Genomic DNA, 15,455 nt, shown 5'->3' on the forward strand with positions numbered 1-15,455 from the left:
AACTGATGTCCACCTGCATGGGATGAAAGACTCCCACCCCACCCTGCAAACCTTGGGCCTGTACATCCCTCCAGCGAAGGACAAGCCCAGGCCGCAGGCTTCGGCTCCCCCTGCTAGGAGCAAATACGAGCCCCCACCCAAAAGACCGAGGGAACAGAGGTGTAGGTCCCAACGTCAGTCCCGCTCGGCCCCACAGCCAGACCCCTCGAAGGGCAAAAGGCAGGGAAAGAGGCAGTTTTGACTCTGCAGGGGGCCTGTTGCCAGGGAAGCCCCCCAGTTAATAAAGTTTGTGCTCTGCAACCGTTATCTGCCTACCATGTGGAGTGATACCGTATAACGTCAGATCAGTGGGTCCTATCTCCAAGGGCTACATGTTGCAGTTCACCTCCCACACACACGCCCCACACCCTGCCCCGGGTGAGCCTTGGGGACCCGGAGCACGCCCGTCTCCTAGACCAGGAGGTGGCACACCTCCTCCGCCTGGCGGCGGTGGAAAGGGTACCAGTAGAATTCCAGGGCAAGGGTTTCTACTCCTGGTATTTCCTGATCCCAAAGGCGAAAGGGGGGCTGAGACCCATCCTAGACCTATGGGATCTCAACAGTTTTATGGTTCACTACAGGTTCCGGATGGTATCCCTGGCCTCTATCGCTCCCTCCCTGGACCCGGGGGATTGGTTCATGGCCCTGGACCTCCAGGACGCATATTTCCATATCCATATATTCGAGGGACACAGGCATTTCCTCCAATTTCTGATATGGGGGGACCATTACCAGTTTACAGTCTTCCCGTTTGGCCTTTCCACGGCTCCCAGGGTTTTCACCAAATGCGTGGCAGTGGTAGCAGCCTACCTCCAGAGGAGAGGATGCAGATCTTCCCATACCTGGACGATTGGCTTCTCTTGGGTGCCTCCCTATGCACTCCTTGGCCCTATGCCTGGAATGTGCTCCTTGGCCCTATGCCTGAAGCCCTGAGCCTGTGGGAGTTTTGTATAGCCCACGATATCACCCTGCGAGCCTTCCACCTACCTGGCGTTCACAATGTGCGAGCTGATCACCTCAGCAGGGTTCTTTCCCACCAGTATGAGAGGTCACTCCACTGGGAGGTCATCCTACAGCTCTTCCGGGAGTGGGGAGTTCCCCAGGTCGACCTCTTTGCAACCGACCAGAACTGATGCTGCCCCCAGTTCTACTCCAGGGGAGGGGTGGAAAGGGGGGTGATCTCGGACGCTTTCCTCCTCCAGTGGTCAGGCCAACTTTTCTATGCCTTCTCACATTTCCCCCAATAAGCAAAGTCCTGCAAAAAGTAAAAGCAGACAGAACGCAGGTCATCCTCATAGCTCCGGATTGGGCCCATCAACACTAGTACGGGACCCTCCTGCAACTCTTAGCGGCTCCCCCGTGGAGGCTGCCGCTTCCCCCAGATTGCCTCTCCCAGGAAGGGGGATGCCTCCTCCACCCCAACCTGGCAACACTTCACCTAACAGCGTGGTTGCTCCGTGGTTAGATGAGGAGGAGGGGAGGTGTTTGGAGAACATCAAACGAGTTCTGTTGGAAAGTAGAAAGCCATCCACACAACGGACGTACCTGGCCAAATGGTCCACGTTCTCTAGGTGGGCGAGGGAGCGGGGAACCTCCCCATTGTCCACATCACTCCAACTTATTCTCAATTACCTCCTGTCCCTTAGGACCCAAGAGCTAGCTCCTGCCTCCTTCAGGGTGCATTTGGCGGCCATATCGGCCTTCCACCTGCTGGTACAGGGACACTCGGTCTTTTTCCACAATATGACCTCCGACTTTCAAAAGGGCCTGGATCGTTCATTCCCATATGCTAGGCCCCCCCGTGCTGCAATGGGATCTAAACCTTGTGTTATCGCGCCTAACAGGTCCTCACTTTGAGCCCTTGGCCACGTGTTCCTGGTCTCATCTGTCATGGAAGGTAGCATTCCTTGTTACTATCACATCAGCCCGACGTGTCTCGGAGCTTAGGGCCTTGACCTCGGATCCCCTGTATACGGTCTGCCACAAGGATAAGGTCCAGCTTCGCCCACACCCCGCTTTTCTCCTGAAGGTGGTCTCTGCCTTCTATATGGATCAGGACATTTTCCTACCGGTACTCTGTCCTAAGCCCCACTCCTCCAACAAGGAGCACCGCCTACACACGCTAGCTGTGCATAGGGTGCTGGCTTTTTACCTGGACCGAACCAGGCCATTCTGGAAATCTTCACAGCTGTTCGTTGCGACGGCCGAGCGGATGAGGGGACAACCGATTTCCACCCAGTGCCTTTCGCGCTGGATCACCTTGTGCATACGCACGTGTTATGACCTGGCAGGGGTTCCCTCACCACCTATCGTTAAGGCGCGTTCTACAAGAGCTCAGGCCTTATCGGCCGCCTAAGTAGCTCACGTACCTATCCAGGACATACGTAGAGCTGCCACGTGGTCCTCTGTCCACACCTTTTCCTCGCACTATGTGATCGTCTCCCAAGCAAGGGATGACGCCGGGTTTGGTAGGGCGGTACTGCGTCCCAGAAACCCTCAAACTCCTACCCACCTCCATCAGATATAGCTTGGAGTCACCTATTGTGGAATATACATGAGCAATCACTCGAAGAAGAAAGGACAGTTACCTGTTCTGCAACTGGCGTTCTTCGAGATGAGTTGCTCAGGTGTATTCCACATCCTGCCCTCCTTCCCCTCTGTCGGAGTTGTCTGGCAAGAAGGAACCAAGGGTGGGGGGAGTGCACAGCTCCCCTTATAGTGAGATATAGAGGCATCGCTCCCCCAGTATGGGTACTGCTAAGGGAAAAACATCCGGCACCGGTGCACGTGGCGAACACGCACACCTACTATGGAATACACCTGAGCAACACATCTCGAAGAACACCAGTTACGGAACAGGTAACTGTCCTTTGTCACTGGGGCATTGAGTGCACTGGATGAGGTACACCACATGTTGTGATAGGCAGTTGTTGGACCCAGGAATCTTGAAAGGTGTGTTGTGGGGGTACTGATCACCATAGCAGTGGAGATACAGCTGCAGGTTTTGTATCTGTTGTTCTGGCAGGGCATGGTGCCGCTTTGAGTTGGTGTGTCCTGGTCTGTGTGGCGCTTGCTTGTGATGATGAGCCTGGAGAGGTTGGGGAGTTACTTGAAGGCCAGAAGAAGGGGTTCAGGAAATCTGAAATGATGAGCCAAATCTGCTACTTTTATAAGTGGAACTTCAATGGAATTTTGATGTCTTAGAGTAGTGCTGAATCTGGCCAAATAAAGAGAATAGAATTGAACAAAATACTGTATTTTTTGCTACATATAAACACTTTTTTTTAGCATACAATACATGTTTATGGTATGCAAGCAAATGTGATAAAATTATGAATAGAGTTGGTTGGAAAATGGGTTTGTATTCTGCAGAAATGTTTGTGTTTTCTTTGAAAAACCAAACATTTTGGTTCAAATCTAAAAATTTGGGGGTTGAGGGTTTTTAACAAGAAGTTGAAATTTTCTGTGGCAAGCAGACTCTTTGTGAAAAAAAATTTGGAGGTTTTTCGCCTTCCTCCGCAGCATGGGGCAGGGGTCGCTTGCTGGAGGATTATCTGCTACTTGAAGTCTTTAAATCAGGATTTGGGGACTTCAACATCTGAGTCAAGGGAGAGAATTATTTCAGGAGTGGGTGGGTCAGCTTTTGTGGCCTGCATCTTGCGGGAGGACAGACTAGATGATCATAATGGTCCCTTCTGATCTTAAGTTCTATGATTCTATGAAACTCCCAATTTTCTGTCAAAAAACAGTTTTGACAGAATTTTTGACCAACCCTAATTGTGAATTGATGAATTCACTACCCTATATCACACCCAGTACAAAAGAACTAGATGAGACTCAGGTTTTATAAATCACAGAATCATAGAATATCAGGGTTGGAAGGAACCTCAGGAGGTCATATAGTCCACCCCCTGCTCAAAGCAGGACGAATCCCCAGACAGGGGATTCCAGGGCCCAGAATTTTTTTAGGTTTTTTTAAGCCTTTTCTGGGGGACTTAGGATCCCTGAAGGCCCGCATTTCATCTTACTGTGCCCATTTTGTAGGTTTCCCAAATTCCTAATGGATTAGTATCTCATGGCATTTATGTGTGACTAAAGGTCATCTAGAGATGATACTAGGAGTAAAATAAAAAGACTAGTGTGAATGAATAGAGAAGAGCAAAAAGTAACCAGGGGTCATGTGAAATTTAAAATATCCATCTCTTGTGTCTCCCGGTATACTTAGATTTCAAGTTCTGTGCAGCAGGGACCACTGTTTACAGTGCCTAGTATAATGCCGCCAATTGCTAACACAATACAAATAATAATAATAATTTTATCAATAAGATGTGGAGGAATCTAAAAAAGAGAGAATATTCTGCCTCAGTGTAAGATGAAGATATAAATTTCCCGAGAGGAAAAAATCAAGACCTTGACAAAACTAATGGTCAAGAAATTAAAGTTTGAAGATTGATAGACAAATACAAATACAGGGACTTAGGCTGTGGTGAAGCCTGGAAATGCTCATCAGGGCCAGAAAACAAAAATATGTAGAGAGCTAAGTTTTGATTAGGACTACACAGTAATACCCAAAAGACTTCTCTCTACAGCCGGTAACCCCCTGACCCTGGCAGAAGCCATGGGACAGAGGAAGCTCCCCTTGTGGCCCCGTCAGAAGCCGTGGAACAGGGGAACCCCCCAGTGGCCCCCAACCCTGGCAAAAACTGCAGGAAGGGGGGCCCCCTGCACCCCCCAACCCTCTCCCTGGTAAAAGCTCCTGGGTGGGGGAAGCCCCCACAGTGGCCCCCAACCCCATCCCTGGCAGAGGAAGTCCCGATTGCCCCGACCCTGTCCCTGGCAAAAGCCACAGGGTGGCAGGGGCAGCCCCTATGCCCGATCCTGCTCTCTGGCAGAAGTGCCTGGGAGGCAGAGCAGGAGAAGCCCCAGAGTCCCGATCCTGGTCTCCCGCAGAAGTTCTCACTCCCTGCTACAGCCCCAGGGTCATGGCATGGGGACAGAACTTCTCTGGTCTTGGGACCACAGGGTGGGGATGCAGAAAGGAGCAAACAGGTTGTGGGGCGGGCAGAATGGGGGGACCCTGGGTGGAACAGGGGCGGATCCGAGGGAAGGGGCAGAAAGGGGTGGGGCCGTGGGCGGGGCCATAGGCAGAAGTGGGAGAGCCCCCCACATTTGTTCTGGCCAAGGGCCCTGAGAAATTTTAATCTGCCTCTGCAAGCACAGCACAGCTCAACTGGATCAGAGTATTAGGACAGGGTGTTCTGAGTGGCAAGTAGCTAGCTGTGTACACACTGTCTCTGGTACTCTGCCAGAGCATGAATTTGCTGTGGTCTTCAAAACATGTTGTGAAACTTAGTTTTTTGGCCAAGAATGTGAATGAATTTGGGGTAATATTATGGAACATTTTTGGCCCTCTGGCACATTGCACTGGTTTAAAGAGGTTGACAATTATTATTACCCAATGCAGGCAGCACTGGTTAATGTTTTGTATTTAATATCTGTAATGTGCCAGGATGATACACACAATGTCTGTTACATAGCAGGACTTACTTATTTTTGTCAGCACAACCCAAGCTGCAGGTCCTGATGGCAGAAACCCCACCCAGTACAGGGGGTGCAGCAATGCAAGCTTCCTACAACCTTCTCTCTAGTTAGGGGTCTACAACCAGTCATCACAGCATAGAAAGTCAGAAGCACCAGGAAAAAAGGGACAGGGCACTTGGGAGATGTACTGGTTGGGCTCAAAATATATTTTTAAGGGGGACTGTTGATTGGATAGTAAAAGCCCACCCCTCATTGCCCTGTGAGTTTGGCTTTGAGGCATAATGGAAAAGAGGGGCGCTTACAGCTATGTAAAGAGAGAAAAATAAAAAACAGAATCCTAGATAAGTGAACAAATCTAACAGAATGAGGCTCCAATAAGAGTTTAACGGGGTTAGAGAGGCAATGGGGTACACGCGAGACTAAAGATATATAAATGTCCGGAGTGGTATAAAATTTTATAATCAGCAAGGATGCGGTATATGCCCTGTCTGACACACAAAAACTATTTCAATAAATGCTTTTAGAGAGCTTTTTAAATATTGTTGAGAAGATAAAGCTGTAAAAGACTTGTTGTCAATTCAGTGCTAACAATGCTAGACTCTCTTTCCTCTACAGAAACTCCACATTGTCTTGTTTACATGGATACATGGCACAGAGTGAAGGCCACACAGTACAAAGTCATTGACAGAAGCTGAAAATGAATGAAGATTACTGGTACGTGTGACGTCTTCCTCTCTTGTTTTCCTGACTGATATGGGTGATGTGATAATCTGAGGGGCACCCTAATAGCATCCTTAGTGAAGCATTTATTTTTGACTCCCATCATCACACGTCTACAAACCATTAGAAGAAATGATCGGTCAACTACCAGAGGATACTGTGGAGTCCCAGGGCTCAGATGAGCTTGAGTGCAAGATCTGTTACAACCGCTATAATCAGAGACAGAGGAAACCAAAAGTGCTGGAGTGTTGTCACAGAGTATGTGCCAAATGCCTTTGCAAGATCATAGACTTTGGGGACTCTCCTCAGGGAGTCATAGTGTGCCCATTCTGTAGGTTTGAGACATGCCTGCCTGATGATGAGGTTAGTAGTCTTCCTGATGACAACAACATCCTTGTGAATTTGGCTTGTGGGGGAAAGGGGAAAAAGTGCCTACCAGATAATCCTACAGAACTGTTGCTAACTCCCAAAAGGTTGGCGTCTCTTGTTAGCCCTTCTCACGCTTCCTCCAACTGCCTGGTTATAACCATCATGGAAGTGCAGAGAGAAAGCCCACAGACTCTGAACTCCACCCCGGTGGTGGAATTCTACAGGCCCACGAGTTTTGACTCTGTTGCAACTGTATCCCACAACTGGACAGTGTGGAACTGTACATCCTTGCTCTTCCAGACCTCAATTCGAGTGCTCATTTGGTTGTTAGGTTTGCTATACTTTAGTTCCTTGCCTTTAGGGATCTACTTACTGGTATCTAAGAAAGTCACCCTGGGGGTTGTCTTCGTCAGCCTTGTTCCTTCGAGCCTTGTTATTCTCATGGTTTATGGCTTTTGCCAATGTGTATGCCATGAGTTTCTGGACTGCATGTCTTCTTGATAACAAATATAGTCAAATAAGATACTGCCATGTTTGTAGCATAATTTATCTTCCCTATTGTATTCTTATTTATTATTATTATTCATCACACTAAACAGAAGCAGTAGCCACAATTTTGTGGTCTATTTATTTTGTTTTTTAATTTTGCTTTGATATTTATTGTGCTTTGTTCTACTTGTTCATTATACTAACCAATGGAAATAGACTTTATATATCATTTTTTTAAGGTTAAGCTATAGGAAAAAAAACAAAATTACCTAACCTGATGCTGCTGCCCTTATTCAAATAAGTAGCACTTGTCTTCAACTGGATTAGTCACATGAGTCAGAGCAGCAGGACCAGGCCCTTGGAAGACATTGGAACATTAGGCATCCACCCAGGCAAAGCCCGTATTATGTTCTGTTTTGTCATGTGTTATGTCTGTTAGTGAATTAAGTCTCTTTGTTGTTTATTATAAGAACAAGACAAGATACCATAGGTTCCACCAGCCTTTGCTGTAGCACAAATCTTTGTTGGAGGTAATTGGTTACTGACTTCCCTTTCTCCACTTAAAAGACAGTCGCATCCTGGGGTAGGGAGAGCCCAGATGTCTTCTTGTCTTAGTAGAAAAATCTCTTGTGTACATTTCCCCCCATACACCTACCATGCATGCACTTCTCCTTATGCTTGCAGCTCCCCTTGAGACTCCACCCCAAGACACAACCACACATGCTCACTCGCTCATGAGCAGCTTATTTCCATGTGCACTCCTTACTGAAATGCCCAACTCCTTTGGACTTCCCTTCACCGATTCAAAGTTCTCCTATGAATTGCTCTAACCATCCCCCATTAAACCTTCACTCACCGTGTGCATTTCCACCTCCATAAAACACATTAACCCCATGAGTTCCCCTAGTAAGACACTTGACCAACCTTATGGATTCTCACCTTCTAGTAGATACACAAGAGAACCTTCCTTAGTTCCTTTAGCTGCAAGACAGACCTTCCTCTTCCATTGGGTGACTGGCTGTCTCATTTATAAATGATGCCAATTTAAGAAAAATGATAGATATGTGTATCTGCTTTCTGGTTCCCAAATTCACAGTGGGAATACTGTCAGGAAATGTTGTGGGCCTAATAAATTATTTCATTTAGAGCTCAGCCCTGCAAGATGCTGAGCTCCCGCTGACTTCACTTAGAGTTGATGGCAATCTGCAACTCAAAGGCTCAGGCTCTTACACTGGGTAGAACGCCATTGACTTTGGTCATTACTAATGATTTACCAGCATAGTTGCAAACAGAATCAGACCCTACAAAATTGGGTTGGTTTTTAGTCAGTTTTTTGAACTCATGGAATACCACAAAAATGAAAAGGAGTGGTTAACGTTCAAGTGAATAAATAATGCTTGTTGAGAACATAACTAAGGCTCTGTTCTCCTAGGCACAGCAGAGCCAAAAAGGAAAAGGAGATGCATATCAGTGCAAGCATAGTTTTGGGACTACATGCAAGGTTAGTGCAGCATGAAGGGGAAAGGCGCAAGTAATGCAAAGACCAAATGCACTGCCTAACAAGGGTCTTAAAGCAAATCCGTGTATTGCAAGATGGAGATAGGACAAGGAAAGCATAACATGGATTTGTGGCCACCCTAGGTGATTTGAAATCGGATTAGCCCAGTTTGTGAAGACAATTCAAATCACTTCTACAGTTTCATTCCTATTAAAGACAGAAAAAAGGTGACAATTAAAATGTACCACTTTTCTTCACACTAAGGAAGTGTATAATAATACATATGTACAAGAAGAAAACATGTAGCAGAGTATAGTTTTTCAAGTATATGAGATTACAGGGCTATGTACTCAATGGTTAAAGGAAATGTTTTAGTCTTTTCAATAATCCACTGCTAATAATTAGCATTAAAATATTTTCATATTTCTTAGAAAGGGGTATTACTAAATTACTACTTTTAATGCTTGCGGTAAAGCATATGTAGTCAGATGAGCAGGCATCTACAGCATAGGTAAATCACATGGTGTAACTAATCCATAAACTTCAGTATCCAAACACAGGCAAATGTGAGAAATGTGCAACACCACCGCCACCCCAGAAAAAAAAAAGATATGGTTTTTAGAGTATACATAATGTTTGGGAAATGTGTGTATTTGTGGCAGGGATTTACATATCTGTAGGGTTTTCCTGTTCAATTTGTCTGAATGTAATATCTCTAATAAATAGGTGGCTGACACAGGAAGAAATTTCTGCAAATGTGTGCCATGTATGTATGTATTACAACTGTACAACGTGTCTGCAGTGCTATCTGGTGTCTTTCCCTGTCTTTTATTTCTAATGTTACCCTTGAGTTATCTTAGCTCCAGCCCCATATTTTACTATTTGGGTTTAAAACATAACTTAATATCAAGTGGATGACGACAATCTTTTGCCTACTGCTCTACAAGTAAAAAAAGTACACTGACTGTAATACTGTAAACAGTGCCAAAGAGTATGGCTCGGCCATTAAATTGTATTTCTGCAGAATCTATAAGTTTGATTTCTCTGACATCTAGTTAAAGGTACACTATTATTCTAGATCACACTTTAATATTAGGTCACTCAAAAAAGTGGGAATATGCAGAAATTGATTAAATAGCTATCCTGCCACTCAGCTGGAGCACATTATTGTACTTGAGGTCTCATAAAATTCTTATATGACTTGTAATGTATCCAATCAGAATTGTCAGGAGATTCTAACTCTCAGTTATTTTTGGAGAAGATGAGAGAAGTTATTTGCTCTGTTATCAAAGTTAAAAGAACAATACCATCTGTTTAATTTACTTTCATTCTCCATTGTTTAAAACATTATCTTAATGGCTGAGAACTATAAACACGGAAAACATTGTGGACTCATTCCCTGTGATTCTGAGCTCACTTATACTGGAGTAAATCGAGAGTAACCCTATTGAAGTCACTGGTGTGAAATCAATGTCAATGAGAACAGAATCAAGCCCTACTTGCTTAGCTCCCAATTTTATCTCACTTCACCAATATTAAACTTTCCATGAACAGTCATTTCTGCTGGAGCTGAAGTTAACATGGTTCTTGTTTGTGTATTTGTTGATACAGTTCTGTTATTAAACATACTTAATTGTCAAAGCATATCCAACAACAGAGTTTACCATATTGCTCTCTCCTTTTAGATCCCCCAAATCAGAGGTTCTCAAACTTCATTGCACCGCGACCCCCTTCTGACAACAAAAATTGCTACATGATCCCAGGAGGGGAGACAGAAGCCTGAGCCCACCTGAGCCTGGCGGCCCTGGCAGGGGGGCCAAAGCCCAAGCCCTGCTGCCCAAGGTAGGGGGCCCAAGGGCTTCAGTCCAAGGCAGGAGGCCTGTAACCTGAGCCCCGCCACTCAGGGCTGAAGCCCGAGCTCTGCGGTGGGGCTCAGGCTTCAGCTTCAGGCTGCCCCGGGCACCGCAAGTCTAATGCCAGCCCTGGCAACCCCATTAAAATGGGGTCACACCATACTTTGGGGTCCCAACCCACAGTTTGAGAACTTCTGCCCCAAATATTGTGGACTTTATTCTCTGAGGCCTTTAACGTTATGTAGTTTTTGCACTTATGCAAAGTGATTATAAGATGCTACTAGTAGATGTGTAGCAAAATCTGATTTAATAGTTCTTTACACCCACTTTGCACTGATGTAAATAACTACATGATGTAGTGATGCAGTGGAGGATCAGACCTTGTCACTACTATTTTGTATTTTTACTTTCTCAGTGACAAAGCAGCTGATTGTAGAATTAAAAGAAACATTTAGGATCAGAGTGATTTCCTATCCAATTTTTAATAATTTAAAGACATGTATTATATTTGTGGCTTCAGCTGCATGATAGAGCCCTTTTCACAGGACTGACCAAAATGAAAACTGATGTCTTTGACATAGCGGCTGTTCAAGTTTTGTCTTAGCAGTTATTTATACAGCTGAGTAAGAGTGTGTGTTCTACTGTAAAATAGATATGATGGGTGAAATCTAGGCCCCATTGAAGACAATGGGAGTTTTGCCACTGATTTCAAGAGAGTCAGGATTTCACAGTGTGTCCAACAAAGAGCAGAGTCCTTGTGCCAAGAGATTATAATCATCTGAAGGCACAAATGAGTCCAAAACAGTGTTAAACATAATGGACAAGTGTCATACAGGACTAATCAAAGAAGGGTGATTTGAGAAGGGACATGAGAAAGGAAAGTTGGTGGTCTCTTAGGCAGGGCCTCCCGGGGGGGGGGCAAGTGGGGCAATTTGCCCCAGATCCCAGGCCACACAGGGGCCCCGCGAGCCCTGGCCGAGAATCCCTTCCCTGTCTACTCATCCAGTGGTGGTCCGAGTCTTTGGCAGCACTTCGGCGGTGGCCCTTCACTTGCTCCGGGTCTTCGGCGGCACTTCAGCGGTGCGTCCTTCAGTGCTGCCAAAGACTCGGAGCGAGTGAAGGACCCTCCGCCGCCACAGACTTGGAGCGCCGCCCGGTGAGTACAAGCGCCACAGTGGGTGGTGCATTTTTTTATGTCCGCTCCCCCACTTTGCCCCAGGCCCCCTGAATCCTCTGGGCAACCCTGCTCTTAGGAAGGGGGTCTCTGTCTCACTTGCTTTCAGGGCACCGAGCCATTGTTTATAGTGGTTCCAAAGACTCCTAATATTCACCTTCTTCAAGTGGAGAAGAGCCTTTTCCAACAGCCCAAAGGCACTCAAAGCAGGTAAGTCTTTAACTTTCTTATGAGAGAGATTTTTGCAGGGGTTGTGGGAAGGTACTCACCCCAGAACACATAACCCACCGCTCTTTGGTAAGATATGAATCAAACAGCAGCTGTGTGGCAATTCTGGTCTAATACCATGTCTTGATTTCTGTTATAGAAACTGAGAGGGGAAGGTTTAATCATTCCGTTTGGATGGAGTTGGTACAGGTGAATGACAGGTATACCCTGTACCATTTAACAGATACATTTAGATTGGCGTATATTCAGAGTTTCTCAGACTTTGTCACAGGCATTCTTCCTCCTATTACCAAAATATACTTAGGTGCCCTCCACGTAATTTATTTTAAATGTGGTGGAGGGGAGACTGTAGCATTAACTAGCGAAATGGAGGAGGAACTGGGCATTTTGGAATTATATTTTTAAAACATTTAAAGTGGATAAGGCAGCCTGTTGTATTTTTTTCTTGTTCATTTCCACTTTCAGATGAGCAAATTAAGCGTTACCTTTCAAGTACTACCAGTAAGTATTCACTATTGGCAGGGCCGGCTCCTGGCACCAGCGAAGGAAGCAGATGCTTGGGGCGGCCAATGGAAAGGGGTGGCACATCCAGGTCTTCAGCGGCAATTCGGCGGTGGGTCCCTCAGTCCTTCTCTTCCTCTTTGAGCTGCCACCAAAGTGCCGCTGAAGAGGAGGAGAGGGAGTGAAGGACCCACCACCAAATTGCCGCCGAAGAATGAAGCGGCACACTTGGGTTGCAGTCAAAGTGCCACCAATCGGCCTTTTTTTTTTTTCCCTTCACCGCTTGGGGCAGCAAAAAAGCTGGAGCCGGCCGTGACTATTGGAGATTCCATTCTATCAAGCAGTAAGCAAAACTATATATATTCCTTTTCTTCTCCACCTGAAACCATTTTCCTCAGGGTTTTGCATCAGCTTTCCAATAAAAAATTGGAGCCTCACAGTTTAAGAAACACTGGCACAGAAAATACACCTACTGTGGGTTTTTGTCAAATGTTAGCCAATACATGAAAGTACAGCTGTTTAGTTTTATGAATAAGCTGTTGGATTTTTCTAATGGCTGAATTTTTATATTTCAACAGCAATTGCACCACAATGATTTCATCCACTAATCAATCTTAGCAGTCATTCCTGCATTGATGTATCCTGTACTACAAAGCATTAGATATTATTCCTTAAACAAAGGGAAATCATGTCACAGTCTGAATTGCTAGCACAAATTTAATTTGGTATCAAATTCAAATGATGGTATATTGTGTTTTGCAAAACTACAGCTGAAATCCACTTACTCTATTTACACATCTTCCATAAATTATACAAATTGGCCTGTATAAAAAAAAATCCATTGAATCAGAGAAATTAGATATGGAAAAAGCCTATTTGGCTAGCTTGTCCCTTTCCTGTGCCACTGCAGCATTGTTTCTTCCGCAATACAGAAGAGTGCTTTATCTAGTCTAGTTTTAGATAAGCAATGTGGCCTCCACCCCTTCTCTTGTGGGATTGCTCCACTATCTAACAGACAACACTGTTAGGAAATGTTTTCTTGATATCCAGCCCTATATTTTCCTTTGCTTAATGTAATCCCTATACTCTGTTTATATCCCCTTGGAACAACATTTTAACTTATGTGAAATCTGTGCTTGTGTGTCATATTTATCTTTTTCATACTGTGGTTGAATAGTTCATATATTTGTGTTGTTCAAATAGTATAATAAATAAGCAAACAGTTGGTACAAGGCTAATATTTCATTGAGAAGTGATGCTATGTATCAATGGATATGCTTTTCCTGGCAAGACACTGCTGACACTTATGTCCTGATTTAAGAGTGAAAAATGTCAAGTGATACTGAAAGGTTATGCCATCCCGAGGGCCTACATGGCAATATTCTTGATCCTCTAGATGTTGAGCGCACTGCCTAGATAGAATTAAAAAATGGGTCACTTTAATAGAAATACGCATCATAAAAATCAAATCCTTTTGATAAGTAAAGCTGTATATACCTGGACCACACATGCCAAAACTCTTGCCTCTACACAAAATGAAACTCAGATTAATTACCTTTCATGATAGAATGGCTTATGCTGACATTACAACCCAGATGTGAATCTGGTTCAATTTTAAAGAGGCCAATTTCAAAAGAAGTCTTTGCAGCTATATCTGCGAAATCCGATCCATGTGTAAAAACTCTGATTCAATGGACATATTACATTGTCAATGTAATCATAATTCACTAGACAATCCTTTGTTTATTTCAAATGACAAGAACCAGGAAGGTAGCTGAGGAAAGTTCAGACTGTACAGGTATTTGATATAACTCTACTGATCTCTTCTCATTAGCCAGTTATTTTAAAAGTATGATAATACACATTCTATAAGCAATAACTAATGTAGTCATAGTGCACACTTCTGAGGTCACTGAAAGCTTTTGGCCTTTGGTATCAATACCTACAATGCATCTGATTGTCCAGCATAACTATACTTCTTGTTATGGGCTACTATTTACTTAATAAAATACATGGTGCAAGGAAATGCAGTACAGACTGCAAGATATGATAGCTGCAACTTGATAACTTTACTAATACATTTATACAGTATGTATTTTCTGTGTGTCTATCTAAATAGGCCTCTTCTAATAGGTGTACCCATCAAAGGGAGAGTGGATTCCATGGGAATATTTAATTATCATATAGAGGATATGGAAATTAGCTCTATAAAATCTGTGGCCTGGTGGTCTCATAATGTAGTAAAACCAAAACATTGCTGGACTGAGAGGCTGCTTATTAAAGCCAAAATGAAAACAACATCAGCCTACACATTTTGAGATTAAAATCAGCTTCCCACTCCCCACTAATGCTCCTTGGGGCCTGTAACCTTTCCCTGCAACCCATGGCTATGGCCTTACTTACCATTAGGTCAGCTCTAGTGCTGAAGTTACCCTCTTTTATGGCTGTGGGGTCAGACAAGGTTTAGGACAATCCTCTGAGGTTGATTTTTAATAATCTGACTGGGGTGGGGAGGGGACAATCTCTAAGTGCTATATGACTCCTCCATTTACCATTGTCATGCCCCGACCTCCCCCTTACCCCTATCATCCCATCCTAGAATTCCAGATGAAGGAGAGAATCTCCCTTGACAGCAAGCTTTCCCCCTCACCACCACCACCCCCAACCCCACTTTATTTCATCTCTTATTTCTTCAAGCCTCATGGTCCTTTTCTTGTTCGCCCTGGCAAACTTAGGGATGGAGCTGTTAGCACCATTCAGGTTGTGACTGCTTTTACATTTGTTTCCCCTGCTGACTGGCATTTAATCAAGCTGAAGGAAAACTAGCCCCCTACTTTACCATTTAGGGGCCTCAGTTTCAGAGGGGTTGAGCACCTGCAGCTCCCAGTGAAGTCAACCGTACACCGGGCCTAGGTACTCCTAGGGGGCTCCTTCTCCAGGCTCAATGGAATCTCCAGACGCCCTTCTAGGAGTTTAGCTGTCATAGGTGGTAATGAGTGCAGTGAGGCTGCAGCCTTTGTTCCTGAAGATAGGCTTTCTGCAG

General features: G+C 44.8%; 1 protein-coding gene across 1 annotated transcript; it reads left to right on the forward strand.

The window, feature by feature from the left end:
* The first annotated feature begins 6,240 nt into the window (after positions 1–6,240).
* Positions 6,241–7,170, forward strand: RNF182 (ring finger protein 182). Its single transcript, XM_039526898.1, has one exon. It carries the CDS (start codon positions 6,433–6,435, stop codon positions 7,168–7,170), a length of 738 nt encoding a protein of 245 aa, XP_039382832.1. The 5' UTR covers positions 6,241–6,432.
* Positions 7,171–15,455: the final 8,285 nt, after the last annotated feature.

Source organism: Mauremys reevesii, linkage group 2 (assembly GCF_016161935.1).
Source record: "Mauremys reevesii isolate NIE-2019 linkage group 2, ASM1616193v1, whole genome shotgun sequence".
Classification (NCBI taxonomy): Eukaryota; Metazoa; Chordata; order Testudines; family Geoemydidae; genus Mauremys; species Mauremys reevesii.

Excerpts from the sequence above, each read along its gene's own strand:
- RNF182 (XM_039526898.1), top strand. The coding sequence starts at position 6,433 with ATGATCGGTCAACTACCAGAGGATACTGTGGAGTCCCAGGGCTCAGAT.